The sequence below is a fragment of the Lonchura striata genome, chromosome 5, assembly GCF_050655825.1.
Source record: "Lonchura striata isolate lonStrDom1 chromosome 5, ASM5065582v1, whole genome shotgun sequence".
Classification (NCBI taxonomy): domain Eukaryota; kingdom Metazoa; phylum Chordata; class Aves; order Passeriformes; family Estrildidae; genus Lonchura; species Lonchura striata.
In genome coordinates this window covers 51,416,416-51,438,944 of record NC_140707.1, presented here as the reverse complement: position 1 = coordinate 51,438,944, position 22,529 = coordinate 51,416,416, and the positions used below count along the sequence as shown (strand labels likewise).

Here is a 22,529-nt window from a genome sequence, read left to right as displayed (position 1 = left end):
GTAATGTAGTGCATCCTCTACTCACACCATAAACAACAGGGCAGACAATTTTATAGAGATTTTCACCTTTTAAAGTATGCTAATTTGTTTATAGAAAGCAATAATTTGGTGTGTGTTTGCATAGGTCAAAGCCTGTAGTTTTTGTGTACAGTGTGCGTTGACGCATGCGTGCATACATATGCTCTTGAAGAAAACGCCTCTGGAAACAGCTGTGGGTATCTACTCAGGTGACTGTATCTTTCTTGTTATTCACTGGGCAGCAGGCATCAATCCTGCATTAACAGGCTTAGAAAAGCCTGTTGATGAGTATTAACAGGGAATCTTAATGTCTGATTCACAAATCACCAAAGTTGAAAATGACTTACCAAATTAGTCCGTTCACCTGAGGCTTTCCCAGGAACCACTTCACTGCTTTGCCCAAGAGCTTTAAATGACAAGTGGACCTCCAGGAGGAGAAAATCTCACCATTAACACAATATTTTCTTATACTCATTCTGAAATTTCTTCTTAATTCAACTGCTCTAAATGCCCATGGAGGGTCACAGGAGCTAAATTCACCTTTCTCATCTGACAAACTGTGCACTAAAAAATTAGAAAAGACCTCCCTCACAGTGCACAAGCACACCTTGATAACTTCACAAAACTGCACCAACAGCTCTTATACACATAGTATGCTGTGGTGTTGAGATCTAGTGACTTTTAACTCTTGTCAAAGAAAAAAATATTTCCCCCAACATTTCAACATGCAAATCTCACAATTTATAAAATACAGCCCGTCAACAAAAGCAAATATCTCACCTTTTTGAGAAAAGCTGATAGAAAGCATTTGGAACCTATCCTGCATTACTTGGTTAACTAAATAATTGCATCAAGGGGGTATACAAATACCATGTTAAAACTGAAAATACAGTTTTTAACCATATATTTGACTTGCCACGCAAAAAATTTACGTACTGTTGATTAGTGTAATGTATACACTATGCACGAAGTGATTTATGTAAACTAAAGCAAATTTCAAATTTGGAGATTGATTTTACATTTCAGAATTCCCTTGCAAATACTGAAGCATTTGAATATACAAGTGTAATATTCCCTGAAATTTTTTTCAGTAAAGCACAAGTCTTAACAGAAAGGATTACTAAAGGCAGAAACACAGCTGAACTGAAAATGACTTTCAAATTCAGACTATTTGTCCCCGCTGTTTGCTCACCTCTAGTGTTTATATCATTTCAAACAGTTGTAGGTAGTTTTCACGTTCCCTTCTTAGTCATCACTTAGCCAAGCTTCACATATTTAGTTCTTTTGATCTTCCCTCATAAAAACAATCCCTCCAGCTCTGTTATCATTTTTGTTCTTCTCTTACTACCTTCCAAGTTTCCTCTGCATTTTTTTGCTGCTGGTGCCCAGAGCTGAACATCTTACCAGAACACACCCTCACTGCTGCCTGGTGTCTTGGCTGCATATAGCACAATTCAGTCTCATGCAAGGGCCAGTGTTTGCAGCCTGCCCACTCTGCTCCCTTGGCCTGTCATGGTACATTGCCAACACAGATGAGACTTGGCTGTCACTACTGCTCGCCCAGATTCTCTCACTGACTTTTCACCAGTGTTCCACTTACCTGATGGGAGTATTTCCCCTTGTGTAGGTATACAGTTGGAAAGTAAAACCCTGTGCTAAAACCATGCTTAGGGTTGTTTTAGGTTACTGAAAACCCTGTAGTTACTTACTGCATGCATAAAACCTGACCACTTAAAAGCAAGGAAACATTTACGTAGTGACACCAGAAGCCAGCTAGAATGTGGTGTACAGTGGCAGAGCTCATTTGCTTTCACTGCAGTGCACCAGTTTACACCAGCTGAGAAGCAATTTCCATAAGTCTTGGATTGCCCATATCACAAACAATCACAGTGAGAGAAAGTACAAAGAAGGGCATATTTCACTGCAGCAGCTGTTGCTCTGATGTATGAAGCCTCTTTACCTTGATTCCACAAGCTAAGCATTTTCATTGTAGGGATACAGCTATACTGAATGTACAAGCAATTCAATATTCCTACCAATTGGTGGAGGAATTCTTTGGTAAAGCACTTACCATTGCGCTCTTGATAATAAAATTCTTATTTAACAGAAGAGGAATAAAAACTCATGGTAAAATTATGGATGGACAGGCCACCTGTGTTTGAGATTAATGAATGGGCCTCATTAGTACATCCATTCACAGGGCCTGATTTTGACCAGCCTAAATATGCTAGCAAAAGGGAATGAAAGAAAGTGGCCTTCTCTTGGCATTCTAGCAGGCAGGGCAGGGGGACATGTTGGAAGAAAAAATCAAATGTTCTAAAATCCTGAAAGACAGAAGAAAGCCCATTCTGTCTTAGTAACATGCTACTGGTTCTGTCCTCATGTAAAATTCACTCTCTTTCAGAGCCCAACTTCCTTGAAGTAATTGCATTCTTAATATTCATTTCTGTGTAAAGACAGGATAGTATAAGCATAAAAGCACCCAAACCAGGATTTCTTCCCCAAATTCTTCCTGAAGCAACACAATCACATTCTGCTACATAGAGTATGGGCAGACCCCAAAGGCTTTTGGAATGTATAGTATTTCTTTCTCTAGTGGATTTAAGTGTAAGATTTTGTATTTTAAATTACCAATGAATCACATCTCTTCCTACCCTCTGCAGAAGTGTAGATTTTCCCTTAAGTTGACACAAAGATGTGTTACACTCACAGAACATAAAACTACATTGTTCCTGACTATTTGTTTCCTTTAGTTTAATTTTTACAAATTCAATTGTAGAAAAATGAAGTGTCTCTACTTAAGCTCTTTAATGCAGCTCTGTTGCAGAAAGCAGTGATCCTACTGTCCTTCTCAACTGAGTTACATTTGTCCTGCCTCCTCCCTTGTGTTAACACACATGTTTGTACAGCTCAGATTGAGGAGCTGGTCCGGGTTAAAAATTCCAGAAGGTTAGCTTAATTCAAACGGAGCACATGCAGGAGTACTGGCAGTCCAGCTGAACACAACCTGTACATGGCATATGACATGCAGCAGTTGGGAAAGTTGTGAAACCATTAGAAATGTCAAAGGGTTTCTTAAAAGCATTCATGTATGGGGTATTTTTCTTGGAAAATGTCCCCATTTGTGTAGATAAATGATGACATGGTTGAGACAGAATGAGATTGAAAGACATAAGTTACTGAACAGAAAAGCATGGTGCTGTCAAACTAATACCTGCTTGAAACAAAACCTATCCAATGACAGATCTGAGAAGCATAATAAATTTAATTCCAAGAATAGGCTAAGGGTTGACCTGATCTAATTGTAAGTGGGGGGAAAATTAATCGTGAAAAGTTCTTTAATCTAGCTTTAAAAGAATCTAAGAGAAGATTATTCTTGGTATCCGAAACTAGACAAATTTCACTTAGCTATGAAGACATTTTTAAACAGCCAGAACCAGCCATTGGGACCACTTGTCATGAGGCATGCTGGTTATTCTATCACAATGTCTCTAAATCAAGGCTGTATGTCTCTCTAGAAGACGTTGATGCTGAGAAACTGCCCAGACAAGTGCAGGAGTTGTTAGGTGTTAGATTTCAATGCACTTAGGCCTAAAGCATGAGTGGCATGGGTCTGCCTTAAAATCTGTCAAGAGTCCTCGTGATTCTCAAAGAGTTGTAAAAACCAAGACAAGTGTTCCAAGACAGCATCTGCTTTGCCAAAGCTGTTCACTAAGTGAGCTGTTTGTCCAGTACTTGTTTGTTCCCAATAAGCTGCAATTGAGACAAGTCATACATGGCTTTCATAAGGCAATTTTTTATACATTACAGTAATCCTGCTATGAAAAATTACACATTTTTGCCAGAGGACATATGCTTTATCTACTAGAAAGTATAAAGAATATACAAAGAATGTGTGAAGGCCAAAGGCAAATGCTGTGCAGTGCACAAATCTTAAACAGGAAAAGTGGTCAGTTAAATTCGTCCATGTCTTGAATTCAATAATCTTTGGGTTGGTTAGAGGTGAAGAAAATGAGATTTAATTTTTTAAATCTCCTTTACTGTTTTGAAATTTAGTTCAAGCTTCAGAGAACAAGTTTCCAATGAGAACAAATACTATAAATTCATCACATCATGGTTACAAAAGGGTGAAGAGATCTGCTTGTCAATCAGTCAAGCCCAATATGTTTGCCTTGTATCAAGGTTTGCTTATACACCTACAGCACTCATTTTCAGTGTGGGTGCACTGAAGTCAAGCTGAGAACTCTGCTGTAACACAAGGTCACAAGAGAGGAAAAACTGTTCTTCCAGTTTCTCACATATTCTGGCTAACTCAGCATGGCTCTAGTTTTAACAGATAAACAAATCCATAATTTCATTCAGACTCTTTCATAGAATTGGGGGAAACACTGTTCTGTTCTTCTCCATTACATGTTCATTTATTACTTTATTGCCTATTGCCTTTATTGCCTACATCTCAAAGGCACACATTGTTGCTCTCCAGCTAGCTCTGATTTGTGCCATTGCAGGCTGTGTTCAAAAACTGATCACCTGTTCCCTCTGCCACATCTCTCAAAAATCAACCTTGCTTTCCTACTACAACTTACTGCCCCTTGGCTCTCAGTAAGGAAAAGCTATGCTACCTTTTCTTTAATGGGATCACACCAGCCTTCTTATCCTTCTGGATTCTATCTTTTCATAAGGATAACCTCTGACAAATTATGTTCACCTCATCAGGAAAGGCAAAGAACTTATAAAAAGATATTTTACATTTATTGAATATTTTGTAGAGTTTTCTCTACTCTGACATGAAACTGTCAAATACTCTGGCTGAATTCAGTGAGGTGTCTTTTGAAATTACTTTCTGAAACAACTCACTGTAGGAGCAAAAGTCCTTGATGATACTGTTCATCTTTTGGAAGCCCAAGTCATACTTAATAATCTGAAAAGCTACACTAGCACAGCTTGGGGAAAGAGGAGACAGCAACCACCAAAGCAATTTGTGTTGAATGTTTCAAATACCTGAATGAAGAAGCAAGCCCTGAATCCTGCAGATGCAGACTTCCCTTATAGAGCTCCAGTGATGCACCCATGAGGGCTGCAGCAAGGCTGGCCCAGACCACAGGTGCAGGACTTGCCAGGTGGTAGCCTCTTGAAAAGGTCCTTGTCCAGGCTTGAGTCAGAATGTTCTCCTACACACAAAGAACTGCTACCTTTGACTGGCCTTGAAGATAGGTTGAAAACAGAGAAAGGAGTCACTAAACTCAAAGAGTAAAACATTCTTAATAGAACCACAATAAAGATTATACAGCAGTTCTAGAAACTGATGCAAGGTTGTAGCAGGGGGCAAAAACTGACCCAGAATCTACTGGAGACAAAGAGCATTTAGAGACAGGACATAAATCCAAAAAGTATCAAAGAGTGTAAACAGTGAGGAAGGAACTGGGCATCATGAGAGGGAATTAAGGAGAAGAAAAAATTAGAGAATTGTTTCAACTGTATAACTATGAAAATTTCTCTTGTAGTAGAAGTAATTTACCTGCACAGCTGTCATCCCAGAATTGAACAGAGGTGGAAGAAAGCTGTGCAAGCAAAGCAAATCAAAGATAATAAAAAGAATGGAATAACCCAAGAAGCTTTTCCACCTCTGACTCTTGTGATCTCACAACCTGGAATATTTGGTAAATTTCGGAGATTTGTAGCTACTATCACAAAACACACACAGAGAACAGAGGACCAACACCTCCCCACCAAATCAGTGATATGTTACTGTTAAGAAACAGTTTTCCATGCTGAGAAGAGGTTTTAGGCTTCCCCTTTAAGGGACATTTAAGTATGGGATTATTTTTTCTTCCCTAATGATAGGAGAAGGAAGTGAAGGAGGTCAGAGTCCTATAGATCTCTGTGCACTCCCTATGGTCTAGTTTAGGAGACTTAAAAAGATTCAGATTAACTGGGGTGGCTTTGTTGATTACACACAGAGAGGAAAATGACCCCATGTGGTAAGTGTTTCCAGGACAGCTGCTCCGTTGGTGAAACACTGCTGCATTCCAGAAATAAACTCCTACAGTCAAATTAGCAGCTCAAGTCCTCTCCACAGAAATGTGCCTTTACTAAAGTTGCAGCATTTCCCAGATGAATGGGAAACCAGAAGCATAAATTCCTTAGCTCTGCTTTTAAATAGAAAATGATACAAAAATATGTTTGTACAATATAAAATCATTCTTCATAGTCACATAATTGCCCCACATTATTGATGGGCTCAAAAAAAAAAAAAAAAAAAAAAAAGGAAATTTGGAATATTTCCAGGTGGGTTGGAGAGCTAAACCTAACATGGTTCCCAAACACTTCAGGCCTGTCACAAGTTTTCCAGGTTTAAGGGCTTGTCAGGACTTCAGTGTAAAAGATTTTGAGTTGATTCCCATGCATGTCAGTCAGTACCTACCAGTGCAATGTACTGTAATGTGCAAAAGATTACAATCTACATGTGAAGCAGGGTAGGAAGCACTGCTGCCCCTTGCTTGGACTCTTCTAGCTCCCAAAAAGTAATGCACAGGTGTCCTCTCACTGCAGAGGTAAATTCTGACCCATGAAAGTAAATGTGCTCAGAAGCCTGAAGTCATTTTATGTCTTACTGAAGACATACAGCAGCAAAATTACATGAGACTACACGAGCTTCCAAGCTTACACAGGTTTACAATTATAAATTTACAGATGGCACGATTGGTAAAGGTCCAAGAAATCCTGAAAAAAAAAAAGCCAAAACACCAAACCACAGTTTCCAGCAAATGAGAGGGAACATCTTCAGTACTGTGGGCTCACAGGATAGGTGTTGTACAAGAAGCATGCTCCATCATATAACCACTGAGTGCAAGATATAGATTCTACATATCTGTAACAGAGTATCATGTAAACAACTAACTGCAAAAAGTGACAACACTGAATTCAGATGCAATAAAAATTACTAGCAGAGCTATACCAGGTCAAGTTAAGATGTCATTTTGTCCCATATTCTACCTCTGACATCAAACACTAACATGTGCTCAGGGAAAGACTATAAGAAAGGAGAGTTTTTCCCTATTCTTAACCATGTTGGACTTTGCAGACCTCATAATCAGTATGTTGGCAGCCTGTGGCTTAGACAGTTCTCTCGAGACCATAACATGTACTTGTCACTCTTGAGTCCGTGTGTCCAGTATATGCCTTTATGGAGATATCATTTTGAATCCATCCATAACTTTGTCACTGAATGACAGAAAAAAACCCAAGACTGATTTTATGTGATACAGTATTTCATTTGTTTTATTTAAAGCACTTCTTTATAAAGAGAAAGATGACTACCTCATTGAAAAAAGTAAGGAAAAGACACATGTATGTAAAGATACTGAGAGCATGTAGCAGAGCTCTCTTCTCAGCTAAGAAAGTGGAGATGCTAATTTTGCAAAGCAAATAATTAGACAAGTGTTACACAGGAAAATATAGGCCTATGCTCTTTTTGGCATCTTTTTCTTAAGTCCATATCAAGCAAAGTCACCTGTACTCCCAAGAAACCACACTTTCAGCAATATATTACCTCAAATTTCTGTCTCAGTTGCCCTCATCTTTCCTCTAGCCACAGAATTCATGTCTGACTCTACCCCTAGTAGTCTCTTGTTTTGAACCAAATTGGAGGCTCTTTCAGACAGAAGCTGTCTCATGGCTAAATGCAGCAGCCCCAGCTGTAGGGAATGTGTCATGATACAAACAGCAAGAGCAAAACAGAAGCAACATCCAAAGCTGCCAGTAGAACTCATCACTAAAGTCTGAGAGCTAGTTAAGAAGAAGTAGAACAGTCACAGCATGAGCTCTATTTATTAAGTAATTGATAATAATTTTACATTACATAACATATGATGTTGCATACTATATTAAATTCATTATATTGAGCCTTGAATGTTCAGCTACTGATCAAGCCCCAAAAGAAACATAATTATATATTCTATTGTGCATTGGTGGTTATTAATATAATCTCTTCCTTTTTTTAAGAATATAGCTGGCATTACTTTTTAGTTGTTCCCTGAAATCTTGTTGTAGAGACACTTTTTTTCTTTAAAAAAAAACCTGCAATTTTTCTCATCATCTTGATTCACATGGTTGAGATGTAAAGTCAAACATCAAGTGCTGCAATAAAGTTGCTGGCAACATCAAAGAGAATGAAGTATAGAAATTATATGCAGGGTAATTAAATGGCTCTGTATTTTATTTGCATATCTCGATATATAAGCTGGCCTGACTCAACAAAGAAGCATTTCACAGTAGCCTTTTGGCCCTCCTAGCTCTGTGCAAGATTTTGCAAGATGCTCCAAGTAGTCTCAAGATTTCTTGACCTTCTGACCTTGCTATGGGAAGCTGCAGAAACCTGCCTGATAGTGCAAAGCCTGTTGAAGTGCAAAGCAGAGACAAAAGTATATAGGAGCATCATGAGCAATCTGCTCATTTATTTCTACAGGTGAGAGTCCAAAACTTGTAGTTACCAGCAGTGGTCCAGCTAACTGTGTGAGTGAAACCCAGGTCACCCTCAGGGATAACAGTGCAAGTGCTTCCCCAGCCCACTGTGCTACTGGACAACTGAGAGATTACAGTCAGGGCCCCCACTTCTCAGAGGCCCGTGGTTGTAGAAGCACCCAAGAGATGCTCAGAGCTGACATTCTGCAGTGCTGTGCTCCTTGAACAAGCTTTGTGCACCCACAGGGGTGGTGTAGCTGAGTGACAGAAAGCACTGCTCCTCCAGCAGCCCCTGCAGCAGGTTGGTGTTTCTCCTTCTGCCACCCTGAGGTCAGAAGGAAATACCTGACTTCTCAGGGCACGTTTGGTGCTTCTGTGCAAAGGAGGTGGGATGTTTCATCATCCACCTCCCATCAGCCCACACAAGTGGACAGGCTCCTGGCTAGGACATGGCATTGGGATCACAAGGTAAAAAGCACTTGGACCACCCTGGTTCAACTTACCTGGAACAACAGAGTGGTGACTGCCAACTGTCCAGAAAGGTGAAGGAAAGGAAAGGGATGGGGGAGATGGATATCCTGTGACATGACAGCCTGAGACTTTGTAGAATCACAGAACAGTTTGGGTTGGAAAGGACCTTAAAGACCGTCTAGTCCAACCAGTGCTTCAGACCAAGACACTGCCAGCAAAGACTCAGTATGGCAATTCACAATCTACCATTTGCAGTCAATCTCCATTAAGCACTATAAAATACAAACACATTCTGAGCTACCTCTGCTCAGTCACCTCTCCCTGGGAGCAGACAGACAAGTGGCAAACTCAACATGGCTGGCATGGTTTTTTCTGGAATGAGTTAGCAACAGTGCAGCTTTTCCTTTGCACTGTCCTAGGTAAACAGAGGTTGTTGCTGGTACAAAGTGCCTCAAAGTGGCAGGAACAGCATTATCACTTCAGTGCTGTTTCCTGAAGGATCAATAAGCCAAGACAATCAATTCTTCTGGCTAGTCCTTATTCCCCAGGAGAAGCTGTGACTCTCATCCCCCATCATTTAACTCTTCACAAACATAGCAGCAGCCCCATTAATTCTGTCCTCCTCAAACACACATCTCCCAAACCCATGTGCCAGGAGAGATTACAAAGCTAGAACTGCTGTATCCAGGTCAACATGGTATTATCAAGAGGTATGGCCCATCACTTCAGCACAGTAGTAACGTGTCTATAAATACTTGGAGAACATGGAGGCATCCTCACATCTGATTTCTTGGTACAGGACGGAAAGCCCAAACAAACTGTAGCTCTCTATCCCTGACTACTTCTCTGTGCAGGGAATATAAAGCAGAACCATAGCACCAGCTGACATTCACAGAAAGGGCTGCATAGGCAGTAGATGGCATGAACGGTCATTACAGAGATTCACAAGAAGAGAGCCTATTTAGAAACACACAAAAGTGAGGTTCAATCCTCACTTTTGCACTATGTAGCAAAAAGATAGTCAGAAGGATGGGAAGAAAGCTCAGGAAGAATGGAAGAATCATGTGATTATCTGCAATGTGAAAAAGAGAATAGAGATTATAGAGGGCAAAACAGGACAATACTCAAAGCCTGAAGTAACACAAAGCAGTTTGCTGGGATCATGCAACTCCACAGAGAATCAATAATAGGGAAGCAGGAACCTAGTTAAGAGATGGGCAGAAGACATCTCAACAGTGAAGAGGCTCACCTTGAACTGAACAGGGAGCCTGTTAGAGCTAGAATGGAAGAACAGCAGTGGTACAAACAGCTTGGTCTAAAGATTGGCATGAACATGCTTAAAGCTGTACACACTGGTTTCCACCTAAAAAACAGTGGGACTTGAGATAGGCTCCTTGAATATCTTTCTGGGCATTAGCGAGGATGCTGATGCAAGTAATCTCTTCCTAGCTAATGTTGCACTCAGAAAATCCTTGTCTCCCTCTCCCATGCAAAGATAGCATTCACCAATATTTATAACTTGAGTGTTACCACACTCTAAGTGCTACAGACTGTAAATCAAAAAAAGTATCACTGAGAAAATCCTATTCACATGAGCTCTTCACCAACCTACTTGAGTTCACATCCCCAACAAGAAAAGGTTGGAACCCCCTGTACTAGGCCATGGGGACATGATGCAACAGGAAAGAATTTCTTATTTAAAGGGAAGAAGTAGAAAAATCTGCCAGTGACAATAACTGCAATTTTTAAAAGTTCAAGAAGCCTGTGGGGAAAAAAAAATTGTCTAAGGATGAATAAAAAAGCAAACAAAAAGAAAGACAAGCCTGGTGGCAGACATAACCTCTTCTCACACAGAAAGTTACCCTCTAGGTCCTGTGAGCTTTAGGGGGATGTGATTAAAAGTCTGTTCTTGTACACGGCTACCAGTCATTTGTTCAGGCCTACTACAATCAGGTGATCACAGAAGACTGGGGGAAGAACTTGTGGTGTACATTTCCTGCTGATCCAGCAAACACAATTATGAAGAAAAAGAGAATCCATTCTGAGAGCAGCATGAAACTCTTGTGAGCAGGATCATTCGCATCTCACATGGTTGAGGGAAAGGAAAGGGCAGCTACTCCTTAATGAATAAAAATAGCCACTTATGCTTCCTTCTCATATATGCTGGGTATATGGTCTCCAGTATCCAAACAGCAAGATTTAGATGCAAGATTCATCCCTCCAAAAAAAAAAAAATTTCCCTAAATGTGCAGCACATTTTCTAGAGATTTTCAAGAGGGCTGAGACTTTTAAACTTTTTGTTATTTTGAAGACATAATGTTAACTAAACTATGTGTTTTAAAGTTTTTGGCCAGCAGTATTTTCTTTCTTGAAATTCCTATACTACTATATTTTAAAATTAGTTGTAGCATGCAAGAACACTGCAGCTTTCTTGGGAAAGTTGAAGAACACTTTTCAGTTTCCCAGTTCTTCATAAAATGTATATATACCAGGCAAAGCTTCACTGAAATGCAGCCACCTTCAGGGTAGACAGAAGCAAGTCATTCATAAGATTCAGCATAACATTGGAAAGGATAAAAAGAGGAGAAGGAAGTGTATTTTGCCTGAAAGGTCAGCAGGGAAAATCTAAGTATAAACTGGCCACAGCAGAATAGTGCAGGAGAGGAAAACATTGAGGCAAAAAGAAAGGAAACTGCGATGAGAAAGAGAAGGAAGGAAAAAAAGTTACACAGTTTTCAGCTCAGCCACAGAAAGCTTTTGTTTCAAAGTGATCTGCTGTATATTCCAGTGATTAGAGAGAAAGAACACAATTAATATGTATTTCAAATGCATTTAATAAAGTACACTCTAGCTGATGGTGCTCTCCTCAGCAGGTCCAGGCACAGAGCACAAAGAGAAAGGGGCCTCAGGCATTCACATCAGGTCACAGTTTTAAATAATTTTAAAACTAGGGCAAGATGCCAAATCTTACCTCAAGATGCTACATCCAGATAGACATGTCAGCAAAAATGCTGCTTGGTGCATAAAAGATGACCATTGATACATGGCTTCAGATGAAACAGTGACTTCCTTTTTTAGCCAGAGTTTACCACTTTTGGGTAAAAAACCTGGAGCTTCATCTCAGCAAGGGTCACTAAGACCGAGCTCAGACCTAGTGTGTAGGACAACACCACTGAATGTTACACAAGAAGTAAGTTAGCCTTCTATTTGCTCATTATGCCGAATTCAGAAAGCCTTACTGGTGACTCGTACAAAATGTATTAAAAAAACTACAACCAAACAAACCCAAACCCCACCAAACAACAACAACAAATAAAGGGAAGAGGGGCTACTCTTGTAACTAGAACAAACCCCCTTATTTTCAACTATGTACCTATGTCAGTGATTCACAGATTTTCTCATGGGCAAATCAGCCACTTGGGATTTATAGAAGATTGTTCTTTGTAGATCTTGGGGTTATTTTGATGGCAGTCACATATCATTTTACAAACAGGGAAACTGAGGAACACAGAGATATGACTTGGCCACATATCAGAAAACAACAGTTTCTATCCCCATTCCTTTCCAGGACCACTTTTCAGAAGAGGGGCAGGATCATGGCTCAGTCTTGATTTTGTGCAGTTCACCTGCTGCAGACAAATTTTCCAAGTCCCAGCTCGGAGCAGAAAAGCTTACTGCTGGCTAGTTCACAACACACCAGCCCTTAGCAACACAGAGGTCCTGGGCTTGCTGCAGGCAGGCAGGCCTGCTTTTTTTCAGCAAAAGAAAGGTCTGCTCAAGCTGCCCACGCATGTATGATGAACTCATCACAAAAGCAATCAGGCATTAATTTGGTCAATCATTCCTGTCACAGTAAATACAGTTCTTCAACTAGACTATTTGATGCAAGACTCCAGCTAAACTGAAGGACAGAAAAAATGCCTCAAAAGGTACAAGTCTACAGAACAGAAGTAGGACAGTTTAGATATTGACCCATCCACACTTCCTTTTAATTTTTTTCCTTTCTTAAAGAAAAGGTGACCTAAGAGTTAAGTAGAAACAAAAATAAAAAACATTAGAAAATTAAATTGTGTCTTCCAGGCATTAATAATGAAAAGGCAACCCACCCTGCAATCCTTCTCATTTAGAGGAGTATTTATTTGGAGTTTCTGTTAGGCGGCTGCATGCACTGCGTGCATCCTGCTTCACTGAAGAAGGGCCTTTTTGAAGCATCACTTGACTTTGTTTTAAATATCTTGCTACAGTTTCCATTTTAGCTCGTGAGATGATTATTTTCTCTCAAACTGAAGTTATACAGCAGTTGAAAATGCTGATGGCTTAACTGGTTTCCTTTTTTTTTTTCCCTCTCCACAGCAGCCCTGAGGGGTTTTAACTCTTTCTTGCAGCAGTGAAATCCTGCTTTTGGAGTTCAATGTTTAACTCTCGCTGGGAGACTCATAAATATTCGGAGTCACTCTCTCCCTCTCTGTTTGATTAGGAAATGAGCCTTTAACTCAATGTAATCCCCAAGCCATTAACAAAAAAGCCCTCAACAGCTCCACTATTAGAATTTCACTCCTAGCCCACAGAGGATTGAATTAGATTAACATAACTACCCGCAATCTGAGTTTATTTTCTGTGCCAGATAGAAATGTGTCTTCAGGAAAGAAAAAGAAGAGAGCTGGAGAGCAAGCACAGCATAATGAAATGTAAAAATAGATGAGAAATAGATGGACAGATGTACAGGTAAAGTGATAAAAAAGGTAAGAGAGAGAGAAAGCTACACAGTCTTTAATAACTGGCTGCTGGCTTTGGGGGGTTTATGCAGAAGGCCCCTCAAAACACAGAATTGTTTCAGGAAGAGTATTTTTATTCTGCTTGTGTTTATTTCATATTCTCAGGGATTTACAGTGAGGCACCTGAGCATGCTGTACTCCAGACACCTGTGCAGCAGATTTGGCACAGGTTTAATTTATAATTCCCAAGAGATGTCATACTCAGCAATGAAAGGAGAGGCGTGGAAAAGAGAATCTGCATGTCAATCACTTTGCAGTCAAAGAAACAAATAAACTGGGATAAAACAAAAGATGTTTGTTGGGTTTTTTTAAGGAATGAAAAAAAAGTCCTGCAATAGCATATATACAGTAAGACAGTTCAGAGGTTGATAGATGCTTAGTACACAAAATGTGAATCATTCGTGAAGCAGAAACTAAATAACAAACACTTTCTGCTACATAATGCATTGGTCTTCCCTTTAACCATAGGCAACTCCTTCCCTCCAAATAAAAGCAGTCCTATAAAGCATTGATCATTATCCCACAGAACAGTAGGTGCTTGGTTATTTTTTCTCCAAAGCAGAAATAACAAGATATGGCAGGTAACAGGGCAAAATGCTCACATGTGGTTGAAAGAGAAGGATTATGTCCAGCAATTATGTGGGCACAACTTAGAATAGTCCAAACAAATTCTTAAAACCTAATCTTTTATAGCTTTGTACTTGGAAAACTTCTTTGATTTCTCAGATTTCTAAAAAAATGTATGGTAAATGAGTGAGGGGTCTGCAGTAATTTCTAAGCACAATCATGCCAATATTGGTTTTGTGTAGGGAAGAAAATAATTCAATTTTTTTTTCCAGCAATGTCTCTTGGTTTTTAATTCTTAGTGGGACCTCAGAACAGCTATATGATAGATTCTTTGTTAGTTACAGAGTTAGCAATTTTAGTCCTTTAATGCTTTTCAGAAAAATCTGCTCCTTTTATTACAAAATAATATTGCATTATTACAGAGAAGCAATAAATGTAATATCATAGCAAAGCAAACAGAAAATTACTTAAATAATTTAAATATGTTCACTTTTAAGTAAAGCAAAAAGCTTTAATAATCAAAATGAAGCTTCATATGATGACAGTGATCACGATTTTATTTGTGAGTAAAAAGGTTCATAGCAAGCAATGTGTTGTAATGATCTTTGGGGGCATTATTTGGCATATTAATTCACCTGGTTTATCCATATTCTCCTAAAAGTCATCCTTATATCAGAATTCTAGCTGAATGATGGATTATTCATATAGATGGTTAAAAACTTAGAAAGCATTAATATGTAGTCAGTAGTTTTTCATTCCTAGCACTTAAGCTAAATGTTCTAAGTACTATAAAATGTACATCGAAGAAATCCAAAATAAAGAGCTAAAGAAGAAGCCTATTTTTCGCCCTTCTACAGTCAATCCAAGAAATGTATCTATCAAATATTCCTCAGAACCTGATGTTTTAACTGTAAGGCAGCACTGGTTTTATTATTCGGTTTCTATTAGACACTTTTTCCTCCTAATTATTTTAAGTTTAGCTTCATTTTATTTGCTGTTACCTTCAAAAATGTTACATTTTGGGGGTAAAAAGTTTTCTAGAATATATATTTAGTGAGAAATTTATGCTAAAAACTTGACATACCAAAATAAAAATTGTAATATTAAGGTTTTGGGGGGTAGACATAACAAGGTTATTTTCCTCTGCTTAGAAATAAATATTAGCCCTAAATTTTGTAAAAAGATGTAATGCAAACCTCTGAAGCAAGAACATGAAAGAAGAAAAACCTCTTATATTTTGACAAAGAATATTATACTAAAAGCTATTAACAAAAATATTCAGAGTAATTATTTTTCTCCATCTCTTCATATTTCTACTAAAAGCTATTAATAAAAAAAAATCTGACTAATTATTGTTCTCCCTATCTTCAAATTTCTATTAATAAAAATACTCAAAAACCACATTATTGTTCAAACATTTTACATCTTAGCTGCTTTAAAGAAAACATCTTGTTGGTGATGAGAGAGTAAGTTCCTTCTGTGATTATCACTGTGCCAACTTTGCAAAGACTTGCACCCCTCTTTTGTCATTGAAGATTCTTCAGTTGCTTTGGGACTTTTAAAATTAAATAAACATCAACTGCTTAATGCTAAATGCCTTCAGTAAAAGCAAAATTTTATTGCATGTGTCAGATAAGAAAAGATTTGATATGCAGCTGGGGGGGTTTTGGGTTTTTTAATAGAGGGAAGGTTGTCACTTGGTTCTTTTAAGACAGGACTGCTAAAGTTCCCAGGTTTGCCTTTACCAGCATGGGATAAATAGCACCTGTCCTTGGTAAGCCCTTAAGCAGAGTTACGTTATACATTGACCTTTTTGGAATGCCAGCAAACCTGACTGTTTCTATTCCCAAAACAAAACTGTTCCACTCAAACTTTCATTTACTTATTTCCAGAGGAAAAAAACACACTCAAATAGAGAAACTGCCTGATTTCTACAAAGTTCTAAACCAACTCCTCTCCTTGGTGGGTCGCACTGACCTTCCTTTGACAGAGTGAAAATTGAAAAAATTATTACCTTTAATGTATCAAGGTGCTGCCATAATTTTTAGACCAGATAAAAGGAATCGTGCAGAGCAATGCTTGGATTAAAAAAAAAAACAAACAAACAAAACAAAACACAAGCCCATAAATGCAATAAAAGATAGAAGTTCGCTACTTACATGCTGCAGGCTGAGATGAGGCTCGAGGCTGGAGTAGAATTTCCCTTGCCCTCAGGTGTTTCTAATTGCTGATTAAATATCTTTTGGTTCTGCCTGCACCAGCCGACAGTCCCCTCTGCGTCTCTGCCTCTCTTTGTGACTAGGACACAGTACTCCGAGTCCCAACCTATAAATAGATCCCAGCTCTGTGATTGATATAACAGGCAGCTGACAAAAAAAAAAAAAAAAAAAAAAAAAAAAAAAAAAAAAAAAAAAAGAAAGAAAGAAAGAAATAACCAGGTCTTAAGCAAGGCAGCAAAAGCTGGGCTTTTAACTCTGCACTGTGCCCAGGGAGGAGTCCCCCCACAGTCACCCGTGGGCATCAGAAAGAGAAAGTGCAAGGCAATTACTTTCCCAGCAGCATTACAGCAACTTGAGGCATGTAAAGTGAACGAACAAAATTCACTGTACAAAGAAGGAGAGGCAAAACACAACTAGCAGACTGCATCCAACTCTTTTGCAATTTAACAAAAATAAATGCCATTTTCAAAACAAGCTGGGAATTCTGACAGAATGAGAGAGGAGTTCAGAGCTGAGGTCTAGGGGTTGGTCCAGGCATGCTTGTATTTCTGCTGCAGAATAAACCAGTGGGTAGGTTGGCAATTTAACAGCTCGGCAGTCTACTTAGGGTCTCTGCCCACAAACACTATTTGATGAGGCTGTTCCTGCAAACAAAACTGAGGGCAGTGATGGTACCTCCCTATTGACTCAGCAGAAGTTTCTTAGCTCTCAAGGACCTGAACCCTCTTTTCTGCTTATGTGCTGCCAGGGGAAAGTGATGGGTTACAAATATCAGCAAAGCTCTCTTACAGAGGCTGAGCTGGGAGCCCACCATCTGGAGAGTGACTTCAGAGAACACATCACAAATGTTTCTGGTCTGGTCTTATTACCTGCCACAGAGGGAATGGTCCTTGATTTTCCCATATTTAGTCCCTACAGATTCTCCTGGTAAAGCCACAGTCAGGCAAGGCTGGTAACCTTTCCAGCAGGCAGCTGCTTCTCCAAGCCTTCACTAGCTCCTAGATACTAATGATTTTTAGTAGAGCCTTAGTGACTAGGGAGCTTCATAGCAAATGGAATCAATGGCAAGGCAGCTAATGATAAAGACCAGTGGAAGAGTGGAGAAGAGGGAGAATAGTAGGCAGGCAGAGGCAAAACAGCTTTCATGACACTGCTGTCTTTAGCAACATCTTCTACAATCAACCCTAGCACCACACACACTCCTGCCAGAAAAAGTACTAGTGCAGACATTGTACCAGACCCACCAGCCTTCTTTTTAACATATTGCAAGGCTTGCTTGAGCTGAGATGGCAAAGAAATGCTAAACTCAAAGAGCAGGATAAAATCCCCAGGCACCAAGCCCATGCTGAACTCCATGGTTCTTTGGCTCAGTGGCTAGCAGTACCTGAGCTATTTAAGCTAGTTTGGGCATGCCTACACTGCACTGCAGCTGCTGCTGTTACTGGAGTAAAGAAAGTTCAACAGGAGCAGCTATCCCAAATCAAGGCAAGGACCCACCCCATCAGAGCCAAGGTCTGATTCAATTTCAGCTATTAATTATATAGGAAGATACAGTACTTTCCTCTATTTTGGCAAAATCCTACTGCATGCTTAATTCACCTAGTGTCAGTGTCCTTTGTGTCTAAGCTGGTAGAATTGAGTCAAGAAGTTTTACAAAAAAACAGTGTTCACTGGAGAGGGGTCTGATGAAGGACTGAGCAAAGACCCATGATGGTTAGCCATTTTCCTCTGTTGAGCTATTGTCCTGTGTGAAGTCTGGCTTGTCACTCTACCACAGCTGCATATCCCTGAGCTTTAAAAAACAGCGATAACAATACTTAACACTGTGCTTTAAAGCACTTTGATATCTACAGATGAAGACCTACAAATTAAGAGGGGGGAAAAAAGTATCTGACAGGCTGAGCTCCAGCATGGAAACACACCCTCAATTACCTGCTGGATTCTGGTCCTTCACCTAGTTGAATCAGATCTCAGATAAAAAATTACCTGATAAACAATGAAAAATTTTATTTTTGCCCCCTCATTTGTGCTGGCTAGTACAAGATTTTTTGAGCTTTAATACCGGGAGCTGTAAAACCTTTTACACTACCCATTGCCATCAGAAGGAATTTTAGACACTCAGTACACAGAATAATCAGGCTGAGGCATGGCAGACAAAGGTCCCAAAACCTAAATCCAAAGTCACTTTGAAAAAACTCAGCTATAACTGTCAGACTGTTCTTTGCTGTTATATATTGCTGACAGCTAAAGTTCTTCAAATACTACTCTGTCAAGCTTTGTGTTGAATGGAAAAGCATCATCCCTACCCCCTTACATTGTCATGGGCTAAACTGATGCTCTGGTGGAAATACCCATGATGTAGTTTAAATCACAAGAACTTTTGGGAACATCTCAAGCAGGTAGCTAGGAATTTCTATTCAGTTCTTAGGTCCATGTCCAGTGTTACCACTAGCATCCCCTACCTACACAGCAGAAGAAGTCCTGGGCATACACTAGTATCCCATTCTTCCACTTTCTGCTTGAAGAGTGAAGGGAGGAAATCTTGACAGAAGCCACAGTTAACTAGCATGAATGAACTTTAAATGGAGTCAGAATTCCTCCATCCTTCCTCTCTGCCTTTAGACAGCAGGATGGATGACTTTAATTGCACCCCAGTGGGGTACCCAGCAATGCAGAGAAGATCTGCTTCAGATAAAACTTCAAACACAACTTCCACACTCCCACTGCCAGCACCCTTGTGCATAAACACCACTTAATTCCAGACTCAGGGCAAGGCAGGGAAAGAATCCAAGAGTGGAGGCCATGAGACTGAATGCCCACTCAAAACACTGAACAAATAAAGCCAGAAGATTTCAAAAGCAGACACATTAAAAACAAACAAAAAAAATTACAAAGATAAACATTAGTGACTTGTAGACTCTAGAAAGGCTCACCCCTTTCCTTGAGGTACCCAAGTACAAGGTAATCTTGAGATATTCCTGAGATACTCTTTGCCCATTGTAAAGTGCAAGTGCAGTATTTTCTACTTGTTGCTTGGGAAGGTATTTTTTAAAATGTTTCTTGCTAGGGCCACTTTGATCATGCACCTGTATTTCAGTCTCAGATCCTCAATTCTACAGTGGAGGTAAAATTTCAGTGCTTATTTTCCTTCAGACACAGAGTTTGAGTCTTGCACATATAAATCTGGGCAGAATTTGCTCAGCTGCATGCAAGTTATTATAGAGGAATGCAAAATATCCTTTCCTTTTAAAGCAAAAACAAACAAAAATTCATAGATACTATTTTTTAGATAGGGCCAAAGCAAAAACAGTTGAAGCTTGAAAATACTTGTCCAGTCAGTGTAATCTTCCAATTGCCTCTACCCATACATTAAACTATACAGATTATCTTTGTCCCTTCTCCTGTGTACCTCCTGATGTTTTGGTGCAAATCTGATTTATGTGTTGTAAGTTTAGAGCTCAGAGTCACTGCTGCTTTTATAACAGGAAATGCAGGTATGAATACAAGTATTAAAAGATAAACTGAAAGTCAGCTTTGCCATTTCCAAGGCTAGCCACAAAATATGAAGAATAATATAACACATAATAAAATGTTTCTTCATCAGAGTCACATTACTTTGAAAAAGCCTCACAAACCCAAAATTTCTGAACAGCTGCATTAGTGCCCTGCTGGATTTAGTGAGGTGTGAATTGCACAGATTTCAAACAGGGACTACTTGTACACCAAAAAAAAAGTTCTAAAAGTATTTTTTTTTTTTTTTACATAAAGGAAGTTAATGTTAAAAACCCCAAACTAACAAATGTTCCAAGACTGAAAATTACAAGACAAGAAGGTAAAGATAAAAGAATTAAAAAGTTTGAATAGAAGCTCTCTTCTGTATGCTTGGCACATACAGTATGACTCTTAGATCTAATATGAAGTTAAATATACGATGTATTTTGAAACAAAATAGCCTGAAAAACAGCAGTTGCTCAAGAGGGAAATGCTGATATTATTGTTGCAAGATTAGTGGTTTTTTAATTCCTTATTTAATTGTAATGCCATAAACTTCATATTGCTTCAATATTCTTTTTCTGTGCAACCAACTGCCATAGCAGGGCATTTTTCTTGTACGCATTGAACACAAAGTTCATATGTGTGCATCCAGTTTTTTTCACGTACCCTCCAGGATGATTCATGCCATGTTGCCATGTGAAGTCTCTGTTATCAGCAGGGAAGGTCACACTGTCCTAATTCTCTTGTAAACTTTGCTCCTTCTTTAGTTCTGATATATTTTTAATTTTTCAGGCCTCCTACCAGGTTTAACTATTCCAGCTAAAGATGATAGCACCATCCAGCTGGCCAGCTGGAGATTAGGACTTTAGAAAGGAATATGCAAACTTTCTGAATAGATACAAGTAAAGCACGTCAGGCTAGGACTAGGGAACTTTCCTGGATTAGGCAGCACCCAAATATGTTCTTTCATTTTCAGACCTGTGGGCAGAACGTCTTCACCTGGCACAGCTATTTGTAGAATTAAACTATAGAGAGGCACCATCTGTAGCTGCTCAAGTGGTTATGCCACTGGCTTGAAGAAGAACAAGCACAAGCACAGAAGAATGCTCCTCTCCCTTGTTTTTCTGAGTCCACCAGTAATTACAATGCACTAATGAAAAATAGCTTGGCCTGAGCAACAAAACACATACCAGAGTGTGTTCAGAAACTACCCAGAGCAAGCATTCAGTTCTACACATACACACAGAAATAAAATCTGTAAGGATTTAAAGCCTGCAAACACCAGGACAATCATATACTAGACTACATTTAAATACACAGCCTTGTCAGTGCATCACATGGAGTATGATAATAGAGTCTCTTCTAGCCTTACCTCACTTAGATCCATTCTAAACTTTCACTCCTACTACACAGCCTTTGCCCAAATGGGCTTCTGTGTGGCTTCACACCCATGAAAAAAGAATATTATTTAAAAAACAAAACAAAACAAAAAAAACCAAAAAACACCAGAATAAGAATTCTTGGATGTACTCCTGCCTAAATTATGCAACCACGATATTCACTCACTGGAAACCACCACCATCCTCTTCCAGCAGCACACTGCAATGCATTCCTCCAGCAGTGCGCTGTCCATTGCATCATCTGGGGCAAGCACCTTCTGCACTTTTTTTTTTGCTGCAGATGCCTTGCAGAAACTCACCACTGTTGTTGTACCACTTGCTCAGAACCTTGTTTAGCACCAGCAAGTCCACACCTGTGCTGGCAGGGCATTAGCTGTGCGCTCAGACAAATCTCAAAGCAGCCCGTCAGCCTACTATGGTCGGCTTCAGGCAGGAGATAATGTTTCATGTTCTCAGTGACCTTGGCATGGTGGAGAGGGACAGGAAGCATGGTAACTGTCATAATAGAGCTGGTACCAATTTTGATATCAGGATAAGGAGAACAAAGTGAGATTTAAGCCAGCGCTGATGCCAAATCAAATAGAGACAAGGATCACCAGAAACAGCTTCCCCTTGGGTTTTTGTTCTGTTCTTAGTTCAGATTCCATCAGACAGCTTCTACAAAACCCAAACAACTACATTATAACCACAGACAGGCCTAACCATGATGTCTGGCTCCAGATCTAAATTCCTTACAGCCAGATTGTTAGTTCAGCTCCCTTGAAAAAGCATCACCATCCTCCAAATTTGTGTGTCAGGGGGCTGTTAGTGCTCTCTCTTCTCCTTTCCAGGAAGAGGCTCCACAGTCTTTGTGTGTCTTTCTTGATTAAAAGGTAAACTTTTAAAAATAAAAATTATGGGAAATAACTGTTGAAGTTCCTCAGAGGAAGAGGATATTCTGCTTGCAGACAACCAGATGAGGAATAAGCTTTTCCAGGAGAAGCCCTCTGCATGCAAGCTGAAGGATTTCACCTGCTCCCGTTCCCCAAGGACATGCCAGCAGGCTGGCATAACTCAGCAGAGCTCTCAAAAGAAAGTGAGATGCCATACAAATCCTGCAGCTTCTAAAGTGAGGAGAGGCC

At 39.5% G+C, this 22,529-nt stretch overlaps 1 protein-coding gene across 3 annotated transcripts in view; it reads right to left on the bottom strand.

Annotated features, from left to right (window-relative positions):
• ESRRB (estrogen related receptor beta) overlaps positions 1–17,864 on the bottom strand; it is a 128,599-nt gene extending 110,735 nt beyond the window's left edge. For 2 of the 3 annotated variants that reach the window (XM_085582173.1, XM_021542805.4), the window contains exon 1: positions 16,454–16,737. Coding sequence is in view for 2 of the 3 variants with exons in the window: in XM_021542805.4 (XP_021398480.1) it covers positions 16,454–16,455 (2 nt within the window). In the remaining variant the exon portion in view is untranslated. Of the gene's footprint in view, positions 1–16,453; positions 16,738–17,757 lie in introns of those variants that run through there. The other variant, XM_085582171.1, reaches the window with a different exon arrangement.
• Between the last annotated feature and the right edge of the window lie 4,665 nt (positions 17,865–22,529).